Source organism: Bactrocera latifrons, unplaced genomic scaffold, assembly GCF_001853355.1.
Source record: "Bactrocera latifrons isolate USDA-ARS-PBARC rearing strain unplaced genomic scaffold, ASM185335v1 scaffold_347, whole genome shotgun sequence".
Classification (NCBI taxonomy): Eukaryota; Metazoa; Arthropoda; class Insecta; order Diptera; family Tephritidae; genus Bactrocera; species Bactrocera latifrons.
The window spans coordinates 28,398-51,827 of NW_017536987.1; the positions used below are offsets into that span (position 1 = coordinate 28,398).

The 23,430-nt window shown below is 32.5% G+C and overlaps 3 protein-coding genes across 7 annotated transcripts; 1 reads left to right on the forward strand and 2 right to left on the reverse strand.

The window, feature by feature from the left end:
* Window positions 1-21: 21 nt before the first annotated feature.
* LOC108971559 (adenylate cyclase type 2) lies at window positions 22-14,694 on the reverse strand. Of its 2 annotated transcripts, XM_018937720.1 has the most exons (22): window positions 14,431-14,694; window positions 11,163-11,391; window positions 7,945-8,078; window positions 7,671-7,868; window positions 7,349-7,471; window positions 6,961-7,155; window positions 6,509-6,736; window positions 6,064-6,191; window positions 4,931-5,089; window positions 4,690-4,822; window positions 3,886-4,498; window positions 3,663-3,761; window positions 3,319-3,437; window positions 3,039-3,265; window positions 2,772-2,979; window positions 2,348-2,670; window positions 2,101-2,263; window positions 1,829-2,041; window positions 1,619-1,723; window positions 1,474-1,491; window positions 867-1,109; window positions 22-695 (listed from the first exon to the last, which is right to left on the reverse strand). In XM_018937720.1, the coding sequence occupies exons 2-22, from the start codon at window positions 11,311-11,313 to the stop codon at window positions 564-566; spliced, it is 3,912 nt and encodes a 1,303-aa protein (XP_018793265.1). In that variant the 5' UTR covers window positions 11,314-11,391; window positions 14,431-14,694; the 3' UTR covers window positions 22-563. The 2 variants fall into 2 exon arrangements, with proteins under 2 accessions (XP_018793265.1, XP_018793266.1); XM_018937721.1 differs by lacking the exon at window positions 1,474-1,491.
* Window positions 14,695-16,904: 2,210 nt separating this feature from the next.
* LOC108971554 (rho GDP-dissociation inhibitor 1) lies at window positions 16,905-19,301 on the reverse strand. Of its 2 annotated transcripts, none has more exons than XM_018937701.1 (5): window positions 19,105-19,301; window positions 18,481-18,664; window positions 18,303-18,412; window positions 18,020-18,134; window positions 16,905-17,382 (listed from the first exon to the last, which is right to left on the reverse strand). In XM_018937701.1, exons 2-5 carry the CDS (start codon window positions 18,659-18,661, stop codon window positions 17,186-17,188), a joined length of 603 nt encoding a protein of 200 aa, XP_018793246.1. In that variant the 5' UTR covers window positions 18,662-18,664; window positions 19,105-19,301; the 3' UTR covers window positions 16,905-17,185. The 2 variants fall into 2 exon arrangements, with proteins under 2 accessions (XP_018793246.1, XP_018793247.1); XM_018937702.1 differs by having other exon boundaries at window positions 19,091-19,301.
* A 959-nt stretch (window positions 19,302-20,260) lies between these two features.
* On the forward strand, window positions 20,261-23,218 carry LOC108971553 (liprin-beta-2). Of its 3 annotated transcripts, none has more exons than XM_018937698.1 (5): window positions 20,261-20,368; window positions 20,508-20,810; window positions 20,864-21,885; window positions 21,948-22,604; window positions 22,688-23,218. In XM_018937698.1, the coding sequence occupies exons 2-5, from the start codon at window positions 20,514-20,516 to the stop codon at window positions 22,929-22,931; spliced, it is 2,220 nt and encodes a 739-aa protein (XP_018793243.1). In that variant the 5' UTR covers window positions 20,261-20,368; window positions 20,508-20,513; the 3' UTR covers window positions 22,932-23,218. The 3 variants fall into 3 exon arrangements, with proteins under 3 accessions (XP_018793243.1, XP_018793245.1, XP_018793244.1); XM_018937700.1 differs by having other exon boundaries at window positions 20,358-20,507; window positions 20,568-20,810; XM_018937699.1 differs by having other exon boundaries at window positions 20,358-20,810.
* Window positions 23,219-23,430: the final 212 nt, after the last annotated feature.

A 23,430-nucleotide genomic window follows, 5' to 3' on the forward strand; every position in this document is an offset into this window, starting at 1 on the left:
TTTAATAAAAATCGAACTACGTAAAGTGAAGCAATTTTTATTGTATTTCAGTTCATCAAGCATATGTAAAAATATTTGAAATATGAGTAACTTTCCCGTTATAGGCGAAACATTTCTGCCACACAATATTTTCACATTTTTTGGACGCGTAAATTTCTGCTTACTTTCTACAATATTCTACAAAAAAGGTAAGAATATAAACCAAAACTAACATTGTCTCTCACACAAGGGTTTATTTATATTTAAAAAATTTTGGACATTATAGTTAGATGCAAGAGAGTTCTCTTTTCTATCTTGTTTAATATACCTTATCCTAAACATATTGGGTGTGTATGAAAAATTAGAGTATTTAATAAATACGAGTATAACAATCTATTTTTACTGTTCTTATTTCTGTTAGCATAAATATTTATACATTTTTGACCTAGTTAACTTTATTGTAAATCCTTTAATTTTGTTTTAGTAGTTAGTACTTTCACTTTTTTATAAAATGCTTCATGCATTTTTAACGGGTTCGCTGCTTGTTTTATTGGTTTGTTTCTTCCGCTCTTTATTTATACTTTTTACAATTTTCCATCGAATTGTGTCTTAACAAAATAAGTGACTAGATTGCCTTTTCCTTTAACATAAGTGAGACCCCGGCATTCGCATTCATAACCAGCAGCCATAAGAACTTTTGCTGTATTTTCTGTCGTCTGTTCAATAAAACCACACAAATGAATAAAGAAGAAAAGTAAATAAAACTAGTATATAATATTAGGCAAATGCGTYGAAATTTCTATTTATTCTATATGACGAAGTCGAGTAGAAGTTATTATTTACGTGATTGCCCTTTATTTATTTAAAAAAAATAATCAACATATTACCTGAAGTCTTCCCATTACGCCACAGGAATCCATACGGGAGGCCACATTCACAGTATTGCTCCAGATGTCATATTGGGGCTTTTGGGCGCCGATAACACCTGCAATCACCGGTCCATGGTTCAGACCAATGCGTAGTCGGAATCTTTGAAATGATTCACGGTTAATTGAATCCAATATTGACATTAAAGCGATGGCAAATTCCACAAGAATGGTGACATTGTGTTCTTCAGTGTGCTTCTCATCCTGGCAAATAAAAATAAATATATATACAAATAAATATAGCACTGCATTAACAAAACAAAAGAAAAACTTATATAACGTACAAGATAATAAGAATATCAGCTAGCAATAATATAACAGTTTACCCATAAAATCGATAAAAATAACTGTTTTCTATATTAACAATACTCACAATAAAAATCAATTGTTTTCCAAAATTTCTGAATAACTCTAAAATTGTATTGTAATTAAATTTTTTGTAAAGGGCTCTTTGGACTGACAAGCTATTGATTTTTTTAATTATGTAAATTGTGTATTGTACTACTAAAAGTTGTCTACAATTATAGAACATTATTTATACGATAAGAATTTGCGGCAAGAAACTTACGGCTAAATTCCGCTTCCGCTGAATAAAAGATATAGGAAGAACATATATGTAATGGTTGATAAATCTGAACATGTAATCCGGTTATGTAACGCGACATAACTTAAAGTGTGAATTTAATTATTTCAAAACAGGGATTGTTTCTTACCATGGCACCATCTTCTTTTCCTGGCCGTAGTCCAGATGCACACATGTATGTGCTTGCAATAGTCTTGATTTTTTCGATTCCACTAAATTTTGGCTTCAGAAGCAACTGAAAATAATAGAGGAGTAAAGTTGTGTCTCTTCGTAAAGTCAACCTATCCTTACTATTTTGAATATATGTATGTATGTTTATAAAAATCTCATACACATGTACCTTATCAAAGTCACATATAATTTCGTTTAGTAGACGTAAACATTCAAGGCCTTGCTTATTAACATCAGTTTCGTCATAAAATTCTTTATAATTTGGTATAGAAGCAAACATCACAGCTACACAAGAATAGCTCTCGTGATATAACTCAGTGGACCGCTCCTGATGAAGGAAGTGTGTGGCTACGTGAGCGGGTAAAATATTTTCTAAAAGAATCTGAAACGCATTCGATAATAGATCTCATTTTGTTTAACCTATAGAGATAGCTCACTTACTTTATTGATTCCTCGCATTGTTTCCACTTCTTCTTGCTCCACTTTTAATTTTGCTTTCCACAGAAAGTCTGTGCGAGCCACATATTCACCTTGTCGATCGAGAGTATGCAGCACCGCAATCACCAATAACAATAAAAGGAATCCCTTCAGGTCTATGGTTAAACTAAAGCAAATACACATTTGTATTATATAATTGCTTAATTTATATGGAAGTTTTAGATATTTGCACAAGAGTCTGTCAACTTACGCGTTCAGTTGATGGCGATTATATATTGCATAGAGGTCACTAAAGCTCAGCATGACTATCTGACAGATGAGTGCCGCAACCATGGTAATTAGTTTAAGAATAAAGCCGGAACGCAAAAAAGCAGATATCGCCGCTAGGCTGATAGCGGAGCACAACAAATAAGTTGGTGCATTTTCTATTTGATTTAAATTATATGCATTCTCTTGTAGATTAGTATACATAACACCTGACACAGATGTATCATTGGGTGTCAACACGGATGAGGTGTTAACATTACTTTCAACATTTATCGACTCAAGATTCTCGTTATTTACAAAGTTTATCTACCAATTAAAATTAAAAGTTATTATTGTGATTTTCTGGTCATTAAAACATTTATGTGTAAGTAAATATTATATACTTAATTTAAATGGGCATTACTTACCACATTGAACACTGCAGTCACTGATATTAATATATTTACTATAATGAAAATAGCAAGGCGAATATATCGACTACTTGCCACCACTTGACCTGGTCCATTGCGATTTGTTGTTGATGCATTGATTTCGGGAACTTGGATATTGCTTAGGTACAGGAAAAGAGCGAGTGATATAAAACTAGCAGTCAGAGAGCCAATCAAAGCAATATTTCTGAAAAATAAAGTACATGCATATTTTTAAATTTTCATTAAATATGCAATAACACTAACTTCTCAAATACAATTAGTTGAATTAATGCAATCGAGAGGTAAAGAACAAATGCGCAAATTAAATCGAAACGAAAATGTGTATCTGGTTGCGAACGATACATTGCTTCACGCGGAGAGTTGCGATACCATAATGTGAACGGTTTTAATTCCGTAGGGGGTCCGAACAAATTGAAATTGAAGCATTTACGTTCCGGTGGCAGCAGATTGGATTCAATCATAGCAATGCTCTGTAAATAAAAACATTTAAAAGCGAGCCTTAAATCACGGCAATCACACTTACCGCAAGTCCTATGTTTTTAACAAGTTTCGATTCCGCAATGTTGGCAAACGGTTTATCTGCACCCCAACATTCCACATATTTAGTCATTTTGGACGATGGGCGATTACGATTAACATGACCTGAAATTAGGAAAAGTTGTCATGTAATATATTTAATAAGTAAAATTAAAAAAAAATTATTAAAAAATTCGGTGCAATTAAACACATTCATTAATAAAAGAAATTAAGAGGTTTCACAATATTTTATACTTCCTTTCAAAATCTCGTTTGAACCTAAGGGGTCTAAATACTAAATTATATTTTATACACGTGTATTTCATTACTGGATATTTTGTCAAAGCTTACCGCTGTGACTACGAAAACTTTCACCGCTGTGTATAGACATTTTGCGACCATCTATAAAAGCGCCGGAGGAGCGCCTTCTGTCCGCAAAAGAGATAAGACCTGCAAAAAATACAATAAATATCGGCTCTTGACGAATTATTCAAAATATTTTAAAAAGTGCTTGGATAATTTTCAATATTTGTAATAAACAATATTTGGTTCTTAAGTTTTTGTTAGTCCGTACCTTGTACAGAAAGTTTTCGTCGTATTCTTTCTGGTCCATCAGTAACCAGTAAACTGTTAGTTGTTGTTGATGAAGGTGCTGTTAAGTTTGTTAAAGCGATGCAGTTTGTGTTGACAGACATATTGCCGCCAGCTTCCAATTTGTTACTATTATTTGCACTCGCACTAATCACATTTTCGTTTGGCAATGACAAAGATGACTTAGACCCTACAGTTTGACATTCGTTTAATGCTTTCATATTTGTAGGTTCAAATTTATTCCCTTCTTCTGAGTTAGATGATTGTATCATTGCATTCTCTTCATCTTCCTCTGATAGTTCTTTGATAGACATCGATTTAGTCATAATTGGATCTTGGCTCTTTGTAGACGAAGGAGACAGTTTTCCCCGCTCCATTGGAAAAATTCCGCCAATACCGCTAATGCCTCCTGTAGAAATCGTATCTTCTTGGTTAGGAGTTTTTTGCTCACAAGACAATGCTATGTTGACATTTGAGATACTAGTGGAGAAAGGGTTCGGTAAAAGACGTTCCGTAACATCACATTCAATGGGCTGAGTCTCTGAGGAAGTCGTGATTTCGATCACTTGTGGTACGCTATGGGGATAAATAATTTTCTGTAATAAAAATATTATTTAGGAGTTCATTAATAACAAATATTTATATATATTATATTTATTCATAATAGCGTTTAACGTTAAAGTTATGAAAAATTCGAATAAGTCACATATGGGAAACGTATAAAGTGGAAATAACTAGTTTTATGAACATAATTCGGTGGCAAGCACAAATGTGATATGTTCCATACCTTAGGGGGCACAATGAGGTATGTTTCGATTTTGTGATCTCCCAAATAACTATCCCGACTGGCACCATTTCCCTCTTCAACTTCGAATTTGTCACCGAGGAATACAAGAGTTTGTTTGGTGATGTGAACTCGGCTGTAAAGAAGAATGTAACGAAAAAAAAAGGTCATTATGGGTTGCTCATACGCAGGGTTGATCGTTATATTAATTTAATTTAACTTATGTCTGTTGATATATACATACCCTGCTACTCCGCCACTTTCCATATGGTTTGCCAGTGTGACATCATCACTCCAAACATCAAATTGCCACTTGCGTAAACCAAGGACACCACAAAGCACATTACCAGTATGAATGCCTATACGCATGTCAACATTAATTCCGGTTGCTTCACGTACATGTCTAGTGATATGAATTGATAATATAAATAATTAAAGGCTTTCCTAACCCCAAACTGTAAAGAATACTGTTCAAAACGTAGTCAAAGAAAAGTGAAGTTCGAAAATCCTTTCATAGTTTAAGTTTCTCTTATATTAAAAAATTATGGTATATATGTATGTACATATGTTTTTCTCAGGACCCACTTGAATGGCACTGTAACTGAAAGCTCCTAAGGTAGCAAAACTGTTAAAGTTTAAAAAAAAAATCTGTTGTTTACATAGAAAAAGGAAATTTTAAATCTTTGAATTCAGGAGTAACACATTCGAGAAATTAATACCACAAATACGTGAAGGTCACGTACAAAAAAGGGATATATACATATCCATGTTCACATATACGCATACATATGATAAGCCTATGTACGCAAGTGTATACCATAACCAAAAAATAGCAAACGCCTTTGCAAACAGTATAACATCCGATAAGTACAAGTATGCTTACATGTATTTTTTTTTTTTCAATTATATATATACATATATTCTTGGCTAAATGAGAAGCAGAATTAAGGTACAAATGTGCTGAGTAAACTTGTTAAAAATAAAATACTTGAACGTAAAAGTAAGGATTCATATGGGCGAGTATTTTAACAGATAGCATAGATCTTACATCTTAGCCATTGGTTCACAACTATGTATATGGTAAATACGTATATCTCGACTGAATACTTCTATAATTGGGTCTATTGTTAGTGCAGTCGTAAAGCTCTCGAGAAAAAACTGTAACCAATCGGATTTGAAGTTGTTACAAAAAATGTTTGCTGTTCTGTTGAGTAACAGTTTTGCTGTCAAATTAACTTTCCTCTGTTTAAATATCCTTCAGCAAATTTACTTTTGATTTAAAAGTAATAGCATTTACCTTGACATTCAAAATTATAAGACATAAGGGCTGTTAATATTGTTATTTCTCTCGGTGCACTCATGGCACCACACACTCACCTTATGGCATCGATCATTTGTAAACCCATGTTTACACAATTGGCAGCGTGTTGCGGCCTTGAAATGGGCAGTCCAGATACACAGTAGTAACAGTCGCCGAGAATTTTAATACGCAAACACTGGTTCTCCTACGAATGAGCAAGGTAGAGATGGAAACTTAATTGTGTATGTTTATAAATCTCAATAGATTTAGCGAATCAAAATTATCAAAATATAGCTATTTTAAATAAAAGGTTGAAATGTTTTTTTAATTACCCTTTAAATTATTCATTACTTTGTTACCCTTAAAATTTTTACCTTATATGATATTAATTGGTTAATTAAGATAAGTTGATATGTATAATGTAAGATAAAATTATTTGTGTACCAAATTTTATGCGTAAATATATTATATATTAAGTCACAACAATATGTATATATATATGAGAATAATGTTTTTACTAACCCCTGCAATTTGGTCGAAGCGTCCAAAAAGGTCATTCAGTGTTTTCACTAAATCACTGGCAGAAAGTTGCTCTGACAATGGAGTGAAGTTTACAATATCTGCATACAAAATTGATACATTGTTGTGACGCTGCACGTGCAATTCATGAAAACGTGTAGCAGATGTGGTAGACTGCCCTCCTGCGCGTTGACAAGCATCCGCCATTTTCAGCATGATACTACGCTTCACCTGTTGATGCAATATTTGAGATAAAACTTTTTCAATGAAGTATTTAGGCAGTTTAGCTACCATATTGCAAAATATTGAAATTTTCATTGCATTCTAAAGATCACTGTTATAATAAATACTAAATTTATATACAATACATATATACGCATATACACAGTATGTCAAATTGTAAGTATTGCATAGTTTATGCATTTGAGATAACGTCTGTATTTTTCTACACTTACTTCGGCCGCTATGTAGGCGGGTATGACGCTAAGCAATAGTTGCTCTTGTTGCTCTCGTTCACACTCCAGCTTCACGCGTTGTTCTATACCCGTGCGTGTGCCATCCACAGTTCGATTGTGTGCCGCATCTGACATTATGCGATAATAGAGGCCGGAAATGGATGCCGAAGCTAACATGATAACTTCACCAAATAACTGCGGTGAAAATTATTATATTATAGTTGTTAACTACAAATGTCATCCATAGTAGGTTTGATTATATCTTTATAAATGAACTATTTAATGAAAAAATAATAACTTTTGCAACTCGTTTTGAAGAAATTTAATTTTTTACTAAAAGAAATTAGCTAAAAACGCTTTAAAAATAAGGAAAAATAGTATTACTTACAAAGGGCAAGCTGTAGGCATAATCCTTGCTGGTCACAATGCGATATATGACATGGATTGCCGACATAAAAAGAGCCAACACCATTGAAACTGGCCAAGAGATTGGTAACATTGTATGTATACCCTGTATATTTAAGTAAATAAATAATGAAATATAAACCATATACAGGACGTTTTATTCGAAACAATTCAATAAATTCGTAGTTCTATTCAATTTTAAATGATTATAAATAAATACAACATACCAATTTATTATTTCAAAGAAATAACTGATCTTATAAAACTGTATATGATTAAATATCTCTCTGACTTTTAACACTTACTAGAAAAACGGCGAATAATGGTATTGGCGCCAATTTTTCTCCCGTAATAGCTGCTATTGCCCCTAGCGAGAACGTCGTTACAATAGCAAATGCCAATGCCGCCGCCGGTGAGCTAAGCACCGCTGGAAATTGAAGAGCTGTCAATATACCCGCGGATATTGTGGCCGCTAGAGAAAGTAAACACGTTTGTGTTAAGCCCTGGAAAATCAACAGTAAATCGGTATAACGTATTTGGTTTCATTTCCCTTAATTAATTTGTATGAAGTATACATACTTGCTCATATATAAAACCAACAATTATTGAGACTATACATGCGACCAGCGATATCAGTAGACCCGATGTAAAGAGAGACTTGCGCAGTCGCTGACGATATCGTGTATATAAATCGTCCAAATGTATATTTTCGGCTAATATAATAAAACGAAAAATGTGTTATTCGATAGTTTAAATAAAAATAATTTTGTATTATTGTTTTATAGGCAAGAGGCTTTGCCGTTGCCACATAAGTTGTGATTATTGTTCACTTAAAACTTTAAGAGATTTCCTTACATAAGATTTTAATGCATTGTCGATGCTGGAAACGTGTTGCGTGGAACAAGAATTATTTCGTTATAAAAGGGTTTTCTTATAATCCCAATATTTTAGTTAAAATGCTTTAACCTCATGCCTTGAGTAACTAATGTATTCAAAATGCATTTAATGCCTAATTTCTTTAAAAACCGGCGATTTAGAACACATTTTTATTTTTTTTTATTTCTGTGTGAATCCAAATTTATTTATTTTTTTAATGAAAATAGGCCCTTGCGTTTCTGCAAGTTTCTGCATTTTTGTATTTTCTCTACGACCAGTAGTTTAGAAGTTAGAAGCATTTTTATATTCGCATGTATTCGGCAGCTGCTTGCTACATGCTCCTGGTCGCCTGGTAGAAATCTGAGATTTTGGTACCAAATTTAATAATTTTTTCTGCAGCCACTACAAATTTGAGGCATACGCAAAGGGGTGAAATGGGAAAGACGGAAACGGGAACAGGAATTCCACTGGAAGAGGAATAACGGTTCCATACTTCCGGTTGGAAACCAAACTTCCGTTTCAGGTTTGTTACTTCAGGTTAGAAGTTCGAACCGGAATTACGGTACCGTTATTCCATTTCCGGTCGATGGCCTTTTCCTATTTCTGAGCATTGTGTATGGTCGCATCCGTTTTCTCCATTTCGCCCCTTTGCGTATGCTACACCACCACGTAAATTGCATTCAATTCGGTGCCAAAATCTCAGATTTCTATCAGGCGACCATGAGCATGTATCAAGCAGCCCCCAATACAAAAAATGGATATAACTTATAAACTATTGGTCGTAGAGAAAATATAAAAGTGCAAAAATTTGCAGAAACACAAGGGGCATATTTTCATTAAAAAAAAATAATACTTTGCATTCATGCAGAAATTTAGAAAAATAAAAGCGTTTCAAATCGTCGGTTTTTGAGGAGAAAATCGTAGTAAAAAGAAGCCAAAGTTATGGGCCGACAACTCTTGACTTTTACACCACGATTATGAACCGTCGCATACTGCATTGATGTATACGATGCAAAGGCGAATTACTTCAAGGCGGGCGTCAGAGATTTTGAAGAATAAAAAAATAATTTTAAAATTTGTACAATGTCTTACAATTTTTTGCACAATATTATTCACAAGCCTCTAAATTTAAACAATTCCTACCAAATACAGCTCACCCTACCCACGCACAAATACATATGGATATCTACACATATATGTAATATAAAGCAAATTTGAAATTCAATCACAATGTATGGTGAAGCAATTGAAGAAACAACAATATTAAAGTGAATGGCGACGTAAAGTGACAACAATTTTCTCGCATGCGGTGTGGTCAATTTATATTGGATGAAAGGTGACGTGATGAACTCAATGTCATATTATAATTACGTTGCCTTTTCCTTAGTAAAGGTTAGAGGTTGGGGATTAATAATCCATCCAACAAAAAAAAAAAAACAAGTAATCACTACATACTTCGAAATTAATAATTGAATTATTAATACCAGGTTGTATACTTATGTATATATCGAAATTTCGAGCTGATATAAAAGTTGGCAAAGACAAAACTTTATTTTCTCGTCCACATCATATAAGCAAAATATTTCTTTATCATAGCCTAAGGTAGAAAGATACCACAAAACGTAATCAAACTTTATCCTTTTCCTTGTATACATTTCATATTTTCTTGATTATAGCTGCCTTGTCAATCGCAAGACTTAAATTGGCTCTTGTTAGTTACAACCAGTGTTGTTAATAGATAAGAGCTCCAAGGCCCAAATTAAAAAGTTAATTGAATTATGTTTGTAAGTGCTTAGGGGAACTGGAAAATATTCGTAAGTGGGTAGGTTGGTGAAGGGTTGATGTACTTTTTTAATATTCAATTTAAAACGAACCTCCAGTTAAATAATTTTTAGTTTGTAGTGAATTTAGTATATAAAATGCTTTGCTTAATAAACATTCACACCCATAATATATTCACTCATATAGTATTGCCTTCTATTCGATTTGATTTAAATTAAAGAGTTATAGAGATTATCTTATTTATTTTTACTCTAGATGAAGTTCTACGGGGCATGATAATATGGACAAAAATATGCTGCATAGGAATAAAATATACCGAATTGGATATGGGGGAGTGTGTCGCAAATACATATAGAAGTTTTAAGATCGATGAAGAGTGTTTACAGTTCAGTACACATATATTCATACATACATATATGTATGTATATTTTAGATCATAAAATTGTATGTATTTTCATTGAAATTATTCACACATAAGAAAAATTAATTAAGACAGCTGGTATGTATATCATATGTATGTTCATATGTTTATATAATATGTCCATGTAATGCTATATATTTTTCTACCGTGGCAACAAGTGGTTTTGAGTACAACAGTTTCGTTCGGCTTTTTTTTGTTTGCAAAGCCCTTCGTACATTTGTACAAAAGCTAGTAAACATTTAGATATTTCAACCAGACTTTTTTCACAAACTTCTCTGATTGAGTTTTTGATATAATAAAATATATAAAATTATTCCTTTCTAATTTTAAATAACTATACTAATGACTAATGTGATTGACAAATTAATATGTATGAAAACGACCTACAATACCTGTGTTATACAGCTAAATATGTCTAGAATATATCGTCACCAGAAATGCAAAATAACGTATCATAAAAAAATTCGAAATTGAGTGTTTTATTGATTACGATTCACTACTTCAAATATGTCGAACATTTTCAGGTTCTGCCCTCATATGATATATAAACCAGTTTAACCAATATTAAAACTTTTTTCCCTCATGTTCCATTTTATTTCGTGTTTCATTCATGCCACTGTAAATTTCCGAAAATGTTGTTACATTATTTTGCATTTCAGGTGACGATATGTACATGGTTTAAGTTTTGACCTCCGCTGACAATATGGTTTTTACTCACCCGTAGTACTATCTTCACTATCTGGCATTAGTCGGGCTTTGTTTGGAGCACGTGACGACGACAGAGACGGTGTGTTGGAAATATTGACACATTGAGCACCGCCTTTGATGCCGTTTTCATTTTTAAGAGTATCCGCTGCGACTGTAGCCATTGTGTGACGTATTGAGGCTCATTGAAGGCGTCTTAATTTGTAAAATATTTTTTTTTATCAATATGTTAAATGTCCAATCTAAAAATGGTACAATAAAATAGTTTTAAGGAAATTTTTCATAGAAAACATAAACATCTTTTGGTATATTATATTCATTGCATTATTCAGTTTAAGATGCCATCAAAAGCTTAACTTTTGGTATTGACTCTTATCTGGTTTGCATATTAACCTTAGCACAAAAGTTTGACATTTTGACATATTTAAATGCTTATGAATAACATTGAAAAACGTTGCACATGTAACACAATATGTGTAAAGTCCATTTATAGGGTGTTAAAAATAAATAAAATAGATATAATAAGGAATAGATTTTGTCAATTTCTACTATTTATAAGTATATATAAATTTATGTTTAAAGTTGAGATTTTAACAATTGATTCTCACATTTATTTTTCTTTTTTAACCACATTTCGTTGTTAAATATTCTTCTTCAATCACTAAAATTCAACAAGAACTTGTACTATTTCATAATACTTGTAGGCACTGTTATTCTTAACCAAATCGAAAGTACTTTGTGTTGTGATTGATTGCGTATACGCAGGGTATGACAATATCGATGAATATTGAATAAATATTAGTTTTACATAAATATAAAAGTGAAAAAGTGTTTGAGCACTTATTGCTTAATTAATTTTTTTATTTTTATAACTGTCCAGATCCAAAATCAAGAAAGTTAATCCAGGCTTTTAAACACACGTATAATTCCAAATAACAAGCATTTCTTACAAATTACAGCATAATATAGATGAGTGTATAGTAGAGTATTCACATCTAGTGATAAGCAGTTGTCTTAAATGTACAGTAGAAAGAGAGTCTCGTATAGCAAATTAGACTCAGTCGTCGATAATCAGTAGAGGGTTGTTACATTTATGTGTTGGTTTACGGTTGCTCAGCGGTGTTCATACATAATAGGGGCATTATACACTTTAGAATAATTTTTTCAAATTCCTTGCATTTTAGCCATTAATCGTAATTTAAACGTATCTATGCATCCGTTTTTTCTTCTTTATGTGTCTTTCTCACCTATAAGGTGATATTAATGTTTTGAGTGGAAGAGATCACATTAAGTGGATTTGGAAGTGAAAGCAGTTTGAGTGAGTTTTGAGTGGAAATGATCTTTAAACATCAAGGGAGAAAACGCCAAGATCAAGCGAGAAAATACGAATGCAATAGCATAAACAGATTAAGTTATAAAATGCATATATGCTATATACATATGTACATGTCCATGTACATACCTGTATATGTACAAATAAAAGTGTACAATAAACGTTTTACGAAATGCAATAGCATAAACAGATTAAGTTATAAAATGCATATATGCTATATACATATGTACATGTCCATGTACATACCTGTATATGTACAAATAAAAGTGTACAATAAACGTTTTACGAAATTCATTCATAAATTTATAGTGGTATGCAAATTTTGGGTGCTTGGTCGAAATGCCGAAATTAATTGCAAGAAAAACAATTTGCAACTGCTCAGTATTTACATTGAACAAGTTGTATTATAAATCCTTCCATCCAGGATTACTTTCTTGAGTGAGAAATGAGTTTTTCTTTTAATATGTTCAAACAGTTTCGTAAAAAAACAAAGTTTACTAAAAGTTATTTTGGTTAAATAAATCCAATTGTCGCAGTGTTTGCAGGCGATATTTTTATTACAGATATCGTTAAAATATGTTTTTTTTATTTACGTGTATATTGCAAATGGCAAATGTAAAGAACAGAAAATTTTAAACGTCGGAAAAAGAAGTTAAAAACTGAACATATATAATATATAGGATTAAATTCTTTAGTATGTTTGTTATATTTAGGAAATCTTTTTGAGCGGTCGGCAAAATTTCATAGTGAAATATGATATTTGAAACTGATTTTATATCTAAAAGCAAGCCCAAAAACAGGTACAAAGGTATTTTCTTATTTCTGCCAAAAAAAATTCCCCGAACTATAGATATCTGTGTGTAAGCGCGAGTATATGAAAAGAAGATGAAGCCAGTAATGGTTGTGGTCATAATCGTCACGTTACACTAAAAATAAGTACTTCTATGCTAGGCAAATGATGTTTTAGATATTAAAATTGGGCGAGCCATTGTCACATTTTTATTAGGATTATATATAACAAACATCATGCACACACACATAAGTGGAAACAYCCACCAGTACATATACTTATGTACGTATCTTACACAGAAATGTCGACGAATTTTATTGCCTCAAAACAGCACAAAATTTTGCTGCATTAATAAATGATTAAAAAAAACAGATATATATAAGCGACAGTCTAAAAATACAGCACATCTATTGAGAATAGTCTTCCATTAGCAACACGGCATATAAACTGCTTTGGCGAGTGTAACACATGCACACGTACTCTTGTCTCGAATAAATACTTATAAACACTCAAGTATAGCATTTCTTAATCTTGAAAAATTAGCCGTCATTTAAATTTTATTAAAAAAGCATATATTCCATTTCATTGCTGTTGTTATTTGACTAATCGTTCATTAAACATAAAGCATTTTGTTTAGTTATAAACATTATGCTTCGTACGTTTCGACTTTTGTCTAAGGCATATTATCCACATCCGTAAATTTATCAGGTTTGTTTACAGTCGGTTATTATTAGGTGTTGTTATTAGTTATAATTTAAACGAATCCATTAGCAAATGTACGCGCATACATCGCCATCAACAGTATTGTTGTAGTTATCATCCGTGCCATTGTCGGCAGTAACGCCTACGTCACCATTGCTGTAGCTAAACTTTTGAATACAAATAAGACGCAACTAAAGTTAAACTCTAATTGGTTTGTCACACTTTCGAACTATATTCGCTGACCCGTTGTTGGATGAGTATGGAGGTATGAGTGCCTCTGTTTTCTAGTTTTTTTCACATATTCATATATATATGCATAAATAGATTCGTCTATCCTATTTATTTCGTCGATTATAACATTTTCCTCCACATCATTTACATCAGGTACATTTATTTTACATTTTTAGAGGATATGATCATAAATATATGGAATATGTACATATAAAACTGACTCACCTAAAATATTTATTCACCAAATAAAATTTAAAGTTATGGCAAAAGCATTATAAGCACGCGCGCTGTCAATATTCGTAAGATTTAGCAACCTACAAGCTCACATTCAGATAGAGTTGCGTCGTTGCGTGAAAATGCATTGAATATACTATCTGCCAATTCGTTTTTATTTAGCTATCACAACTCAACCGAAAATTTTCCGACTGGTTTTTCGCGGGCAGTCAACGACCGCGAGCAAATAACACCAGTAGCATTGATCTGCACCAGAGGACGTCACCGGCCAAACTGTTTTGCACTCACTATGCGCCGGTTTAGCTTTTCCCACCCAGCACAACAATTCTATAGAATCTCAGAGTAATATTGCACATGTGTTTGTATAATATGTAGCTGCACGCACACATTTACAAAGACATCATGCGCGCGCGTTCCACAGTCGTCACCCCGAAAACCGTTGCTACTGGCGACTAATATGTGGCATGCATATCGACATATCGGTATATACATATGTAGATATTCGTACATATGCAATTCTCTGTACATATATGTACGTACTTATATTTATATTTTTACAAATGAGATATACTCGTAAACATAAATACACGTGTTGGTTACTTCTTATTGACCTTACTATTACCTTTTTCTTTTTGTTGTCGCATGTTAGATATACTTGTATATGTATACATACATCTATGTTAATAAGTGCTACTGAATAATTATGTGTATTGAATGTTGCTCTGTCAAAATGTTGGTTTATGTGACGGAGCTGAAACATAACAGATGCCCAGAAACATTTTGCGGAAAGCAATATGTTGTAAAAATATTCAACACATAGAAGAGCAAATAGTCAAATGGGCGATGTGCTTGTGCTTGAAGCAACAGATCTTAGGTATAGTGGGGCGTATGAGTAATCCTTATCAGCAGCAATAATTTGTCTAAGTTTGGTCAAAATATATAATTGTGAACATTGCAAAAGTATTTAGCTATAGGCTAATATGCTATAATTTCGCGTGCACATAGATATGGTTTGAATTAACTTTTTATCTACAATGAACGCTATCAAGTGAGATAGAGTCGAACAACTTTTTCATATTCCCACATAGACGTAACGGAACCCCCGTCTGATTCTATAATATGTCATAATATTCAATTAACGAATTAATTTCGAAGCGTGACATAAACAAAATTAATAACTGTTTATAAAGTCTCTTAAAAATCCATCACCCTTTCGAAGATATTTTAAATTAGGAAAATGGGTAACATTAAGAACCACACCATAAACAAAAGCAGAATGACAAAACATGTCATTATATATGGTAAGTTTGCTCTTTATGTACTCCCAACCCTCTTATAAATAACAAGTCGGTATTTGGATGGGCAAGTTGGTGGAGACAGTCTATTAAGTAAAGTTATTTCAATCATCCCAACAGTTATTCGATTTACATTGCACAAGATTTGTAGATTAACGTGACTATCTATGAAAGAGTGTGAGCTCACTGGTCGGAACATTATGATTTGTGTATATATCATTTTTAAAAACTTCAGTGCCTTTGAATATTGTCCAGAGCAACGCGCAACATTGAAACTAGTATGGTAAATAGATTTGTATTCAATTTATTGAACATCAGTTTTGGATTCACTATGGAAATATCGCTATTTTTGCATTAAGCCGATAAAAACTGTATATGAATGCAGGGAGCGCAGCTTTGGAAGGTTTATGTGGAGTACTTCTAAATTAATATATATTTATGAAATGATTACACACACATACATGTATAGTGTTTTTGAAAAATGTTGGCTTATTTGATGGAGCTGAAACATAACAGAGGCTCGGAAACATGTTGCTGAAAGCAATATTCTTGATATAAAATAGTGTCAACTAATTTTAATAACTCCTGCTGCTTATACTTACATCTGTAAAAAATCAACAATAAAAAAACATGAATTTCAAAAATGTTTCAATTACAATTATTCTGTATTTCCAAATTGCTTGTGCTGATTACACTTTGTAAAATATTCCAAATATAAGGTAAATTTGGTATCGCTTTAATATGTATTTCCTTTAGAATAATTTCTTTTCCTTTATTTTGATTACTAATACTTTTGTTTTGATCATGGGAGCTCTGCAGGGTGCTACTCTCATAGGTATTTTTTCATAGTTAATGGTAACTTTATTAATAGATAACCTTTGCATTATTATATATTAATGCAAGTATGTTTTTATTTATTTTTGTGTCGGCTTTACTTCTAACTATTATTCAACAATGAACATACCCCAAATAATTAATACTCCAAAAGTAGTTCTAAAAATTTCCAAACTGCTAAGAAATATACTATTTATTTATTTTACATAATTTATTCAAAGGCAAAAGAGAATTCCGACTTGTGCCTTTTTTTTTTTTTTGGATATAATTGAGGCTACGTTTTCCAGATATTTATATTATATTGAAATATTACATGAGGTATCAATGTTGAATAAAATATGAACTTATCTATACACAACTCAAAAAAAAAAACACATTTTGTTTATTAAAGTAAAGAAATAAAATTTCGAAATGCTATACATACATCAAAACTGGCGACTGCCATTGCTTAAATACACAATTTAGAATACTTTAGTATTTTCTTAAATTAAAGGAAGCAAAAGGATTCAGTTCTTTCGGATGTCGTAAAAATTGCTTTAGATCAAGTTAGGAGAGCGTTCCAGCTAAAAACTGTTTATATTATAAGAGTTGTGATAGCTTCTGATTTTGGTACTTCTTTATTCCCAATCTTTTTTTATTTCGAAAGTCCAATCCCATTTCAAGTGTATGTGCTTATCGTCGTCGGTGAATAACGATGCAACTGAATACGTMCCACGTGCCATCAGGCCTGCTGGTGCTTCTTCAGATGGTGTTAAGTAGAATTGAATTTCTTTTTTCGGTGGATATGAGCCAACCATATGAGTCATTTTATCAACTAAAATATAAAACAGAAATTATGATTACTTTTTAAGTAGTAAAAAAATTTAAAAATACTGGCTGTCTTACCAACAACTTTTGAATTAATTTGAAAGACAAAGAAACACAACATAATCACACAAATAATGTTAGTAGTTATTAGTTAACAATATTAACAAATCAACAGTCAGCAGCGGGAAAATAATTTAGATATATATGTATGTTACATGATTAAAATTAAAATAAAAAATAAAGATTAACAGAAAATTTTTTATCAACCATACTATTAGCACAGATACAGATACATTTTTATTAACGAATTCCTTTAGATAGACAAAGCCTTTTGCAGAATAAAAAGCGAGTAAAAATGTTAAGCTCATCATCCTGATATTTGTTTTTTGAAACGAACTGTGGTGCAACATTTTGTGTATCACTTTAAAAAGAATGACACATAGTTAAATTTTATGTATATCACATTTTAAAATATAACACAACTACACATAAATTAAAAAAGTAAATCAAAATAACTTGCATATAACTATGATAGTAATGGTAAACATTTACTAAAATTACATATGTAAAATTCTTATAAAAATGAATTATCAGATTTTTGTAATGATTTATAGTAATAAAATAAGCATAAATTTAATATTTACCTGGTACACCCAATCTATAAGTCTTTTGTACGTATTTAAGGCCATGAACAATCTCTCTTTGCACAATAAAGTCTATGCGCACTTTATAGTGAACTCCTTCTTTAATGACGAATACCTAGAAAGCCAAAATAAATTTATTATTATTTGTCAATTTATATGTAAAAAATAAATGTTGTGATTGAAATGCAGTAGTTATAATAAAATTGTTATTACTATTGTATGCACATTTCTCTTTATATAATGTTATCTTGGTGTTCAAAAAATTCCTGAATTTAAATTTTACCTGTTTCTTTAGTTGACTTATATCACCCGTTAAATCAAGCTCCATATCATCTCGACCCTCAACTACCAAAGCTAATTTCTTCACGATCACTTTGCGTTGATCATTTGCATCTGCAATATAAATTAATTTAGGAATATGTGAGTAATATTATTGATATCATGTCCTGTTGTTATCATACCAACAATAATTTTTTCAGCCTGTGCAGGCCCCAACAAAGCCTCTTTGTAGCGACGTAAACTCTCATCCTCTTGATCCACAGCCATTATTTCCTCGATAGTTTTTTCCGGCGGTGGCTGGTACGTGCTGTCGTGTATGTCCTCATCATGAATACCGTGTTCGGCGTGTGACTCTGCTGACATATTCTATAGTTTTTTTTACAAACAGAAACATTGTTACAATACTAATATTATTGGTGATACATTTTAGTATCCAGTTAATACTCTTAATATAATAATAGAAGTATCTAGTGTGTGTGTGCTTTTCTTACATAAATACCACCATAAATATTAAATTTTACAATGCATGAGTCATACATACATCACATACTTATGTACATAAATATTCCAGCCGCTGTTTTAAAGAATAGGTCTAAAGATTCTTTGTGACTCACTAACATCATACATACCGATATTAATTACTTAGGAACATAATATAATTTGATCTCTTTAATGCATCGAATTCATATATTTGGAAGAAATACTGACAGTGTCTACTCAGCTATATCTTTCCACTAATATTAAATTATCAATCACATTTATCAGTTGACTCCAAGCTTGTTCGGAATTTACCTTAATATACTTACTCTTGATAGTATTAATTTTTTTACAAGAGCGGCTAAATTACTTTAATTTTTGATTGGCAATTTTAAACAAGCATATAAATAATTTGAAATGAAAATATAACTTCCTTAAAACAGCTAAATCTTTTCGAGGACTACGAATGGGTGTATTAATAAATGACGAAAAGAAGTGAGTAGTTCCTCCAGAATTAATACTCGTTCGTTACAAAATGAAATAGGAACGAGTTATGTCTGGAATACAATGCTCGCGACAGACTGCAAACGACATCTGTCAAATATTTAAATACACACGTTCTTATGGACGGACCTATTTTGACAGCTGCACGACTACACGACGGCAGGCCGACAGTTGTCGTTCTCGCTAACTTCAATTTGATCCTATATTTGCCAACGACAGTAGGACGACAGTAGAGTTGACAGCAGAATGGAAGATAGAGAGATGAGGTAGAGTGGTGATGCCACTAATATGTAAAATATAAAATTACTCAAAGCTCTAGCAAAACTGACGTTATTTTACAAATAAAAGCATAAAATAGMTCTGTTACATCATTTATAATAACAATTGATAATTTNAAACAAATAAATTTAYCTATTTACTTATTTTTTGCTTAAAAATTTCACTTTGAACAAAATATTAAAATTTCATTGAACTGCAAGGTATTAGTATGGCCACAACGAAATTGTGTACTTGCAAAATGGACAACTGAGTTGTTTTGTGTACATGCTGGCCATTGTTATGTTGYTGCCCTCTCACAAATGTTCTTGTAGTASGATTCACAACGCCATTTTCAGTTCACTGTCGTGCTGCTGCAGTCTGTCGCTGGCATTGTGTTCCACACATTAGTTTTCTCATCAGAGTTGTATTTGCTCTCAACTTTTGCTAGATCTTATACATCAATGTCGTAGGAAATGTTAAAAAAGTCGAAGTTTCGTTGGTTTATATACTAATATATGCAAAACAAGAATTTTAAGACATTTCTCATGAAAATTGGTGCATGTTCTAGGAAAAGCCGCACTCCTGAACATTTACCTCTTTTTTATATATGTTTCGTTATAACACGGTACAAATTATTACTTATTTAGTAGCTAAAGTTTGTAGAATTTGGAAATCTCRTTTATATGGCAACAATGGTTTATTACACAAAATATATATTTTGTTATTTTCTCTATTATTTTCCTTATTCCTAAAGTTTTTATATTTTTCTGATTTATTTCTTAAAAATTTAAAAAAGAGTGAATTACTGAAAACTCTTACCGAAACGTATTTGTAAGTTAAACACAATATCGTATTAGTTTTGTGAAAAAAATTTAGGTGTGATAAATACGAGTAGAACGACCCAATTACAACGGAAGTGAAAACGCATATTAGAATAAAAATAGAACAACCTCTTTTCTGTACTCCAAAGGTATTTATGCTCGAGATTAACAGTCAAAAAGTTAATACAACCAGTGTAATGGATCAACAAGATGAAAATGTAAGCAACGCAAACACAACTTCAGATGTGTTGTCAACTAATGCAAGCAAAATGTTGGAAGCAGCTCTGCAACAAATGGATGGCATAATATCAGGAAATAGCAACTTAAATGATTCTGGTGATGGTATAAAATCGCGGGTTAAACCCAGTACGATAATTAACACGGAACGCCGTTTGATTTCAGTAAACAATGTGTTGTCAACTGCAAAAACTCTTGCACTAGCTCTTCAGCAGGTAATCAAATTTTAACGTAAAGTGTACTGTCTGTGTGTGACAATGTTTTCTAGGTAGGATTGGCTGCACCTGTGCCAGATTCAGCTACAGTAGCCGTGATAAGTGATTGGTTAGAAACACATATTCCTCGCCAAGATGCCGATGAGCGACTAAGAAGATTACAGAGGGACAAAGAAGCATTAGCTCTTCAGTATCAACTCCTAACCGATCGTGTTTCCGACCAAGGGGCTAAAATTATTGAATTGGAGAGTCTTCTTCAAGAAAAAACACAATTATTAAGTGATAGAGATGAACAATTGCAGCGTTTAATGCTTTCAAGATCATCTTTAGAAACTCAAAAATTAGAGTTAATGACAGCTCTTAGCGAGCTGAAGCTTCATAGAGCAGCTTTGGAACGTGAAAATATAGAGCTGCGTGATAGCCCTATTAAATCATTAAACCCTAAGCGAATTCTCTTTGGAAGTATGGGTAATTTAAATCAAACAAATTTCAATAGTAATGAAAATGTCAGATCACCTAAAACGCCTCCTGTGTCATTACGTCATCAGATACATCCCCAGTATCATAGTTTACCACGGGCTCGGAATAACAAGCATAATAACGACAACAGTCATAGCAATTTAATAAATTCGGAAAATAATCACCAATTTGATAGAAATGCAAATATGCAGCGACAACGTAATGTGGCTTTTGCATCAAATGAAAAAATACTTATTGGGGAATTGACTGGGTTTTTTTCTGGAACTGAACACGAAGCACTTGAATGTCGGGAGGATGCTACATATTGTATATCATCACCTAATACTCGTGAAAGATCAGCTAAAGGATTAAAAGGTATTTTAGGGAAATTGAGACGAAGCAATAGTGGAACTTTAGAGATGCCAGCTATAAAGAATGTAGAATCAGCTTTTAAAAGGGGAGGTATCACACGTGCCACAGCAGGTGGGCGAATTGAATGGAATACTCAATCTGCAAAGCCTTCAACTTCGGCAAAATGTTACACCGAGTGGCCTACGCAAGAAGTATGTAATTGGCTGACGGATCTCGGACTTGGTTGTTATTCTGATGATTGTAGGCAAGTGCTACTACTATTTCCCAAATTTAATGAATATACCATTACATATTTTTTTCATTTAGAAAGTGGTTAAATACCAGCACCAACATATGTTTTTTCACCGTGTCTCCAGTAGATATAGAGCGGGAGTTAAATCTGAAATCATCTCTTCATCGAAAGAAAATATTATTAGCAATTGATGAACTAACAGGAAAAGAAAATGATCCACTAGCTTTGAAAGCTGCAGAACTAGATGTTAGTTGGGTTATGCGTTGGTTAGATGATATTGGTTTACCACAATACAAAGATCCATTTTTAATGGCAAAAATTGATGGAAGAATGCTTCACCGTTTAACAATGGAGGATTTGGCCCATTTGCATGTCTACTCTTGTTTACATATAGCGTCACTCCGCTGTGGTATTCAATGTATGCGCGAAGTGGAATGGAACGCCGAGTGCCTCATTCGACGCTCGGCCGGATCGGCACGTCCTACTTCAGACGTAGATGATCACTCCTTAGAGGAAGACGAGAAAAATTTAGAAGTAAATACTGAAAACATATCTTTATGGACTGCACATCGGGTTATGGAGTGGCTGAGAGTTGCAGATCTATCAGAGTATGCACCCAATTTAAGAGGTGCTGGCGTACATGGTGCATTAATGCTTTATGAACCACGTTTCACTGCCGATCTATTGGCAGATTTGCTTAGTATACCTCCTAGTAAAACTTTATTACGGCGGTAAGAATATTTTTTTTATTCATAAACTAGAAACAAATAATAGATTTACAATTTTTGTAATTGCTGATTATTATCACTTTCAGACATTTGGCTACACATTTCAAAGAATTACTTGGACGTGACATAATACAAAATAAACGTGACATTGAATCAAATCCGGGTTATCAACCATTAACAATAACTTCTAAAATAAAACCGCCAAAAAAGACGCAGTTCTCATTAAAACGAAGGAAAAGTAACAAGGGAAATGGAGAAGTGGATTGGACTGATTATGTCTGCCCCATGTCCTCCTGCCTGCTCAACAACGACCAAGATAAGCCACTTTAACTAAGTAATTCAAGTAGCTCCGGAATATGCTCTGAGAATATAAGTCAGTAACAGGATACATATTTATATCTGTTTCCCCGAAATGGAATGTTGTCGTTCGGTACCATTTACACAAAACTATATTGGGAATATTTAATGCCGCGACAAGATGCCTATTCTCTAACCTTTACTGCTTTGACGCTAACTTTTATGTTGTTTCCGTTATATTCTTATTTCGGTTTTAAACGCAATATTTCAGGCGTACTACAATTTACTATTTATTAAAAATATTTATAAGGATACATTAACTATGGTTTCATTCTTGGCTATTAAGGTTACTTACCATCAATCTTATGTATTTAACAAATGTATCATTTCCAGTGCTTTTTTCGTATATTTTCAAACCAAAATTTTTATTCTCGAACATACTTTGTGTTGTTAAACAATTTTTTTGGTATTGCGCAGGCATTTACGATTTAAAATGTCTTCCAAATAAATTTTATAGAATTGTATCATATGC

What these genes read in the sequence shown, in the direction of transcription:
- LOC108971559 (XM_018937720.1), bottom strand. Translation starts at nt 11,313, where the DNA reads ATGGCTACAGTCGCAGCGGATACTCTTAAAAATGAAAACGGCATCAAA. An exon ending in GAAAGTGGCGGAGTAGCAGG is followed by an intron (nt 4,823 to 4,930) that starts GTATGTATATAT and finishes TCTTCTTTACAG; the next exon opens with CCGAGTTCACATCACCAAAC. An exon ending in TTAAAAACATAGGACTTGCG is followed by an intron (nt 3,266 to 3,318) that starts GTAAGTGTGATT and finishes TTTTATTTACAG; the next exon opens with AGCATTGCTATGATTGAATC.
- LOC108971553 (XM_018937698.1), top strand. Translation starts at nt 20,514, where the DNA reads ATGCTCGAGATTAACAGTCAAAAAGTTAATACAACCAGTGTAATGGAT. An exon ending in TTGCACTAGCTCTTCAGCAG is followed by an intron (nt 20,811 to 20,863) that starts GTAATCAAATTT and finishes AATGTTTTCTAG; the next exon opens with GTAGGATTGGCTGCACCTGT. An exon ending in AGTAAAACTTTATTACGGCG is followed by an intron (nt 22,605 to 22,687) that starts GTAAGAATATTT and finishes TATCACTTTCAG; the next exon opens with ACATTTGGCTACACATTTCA.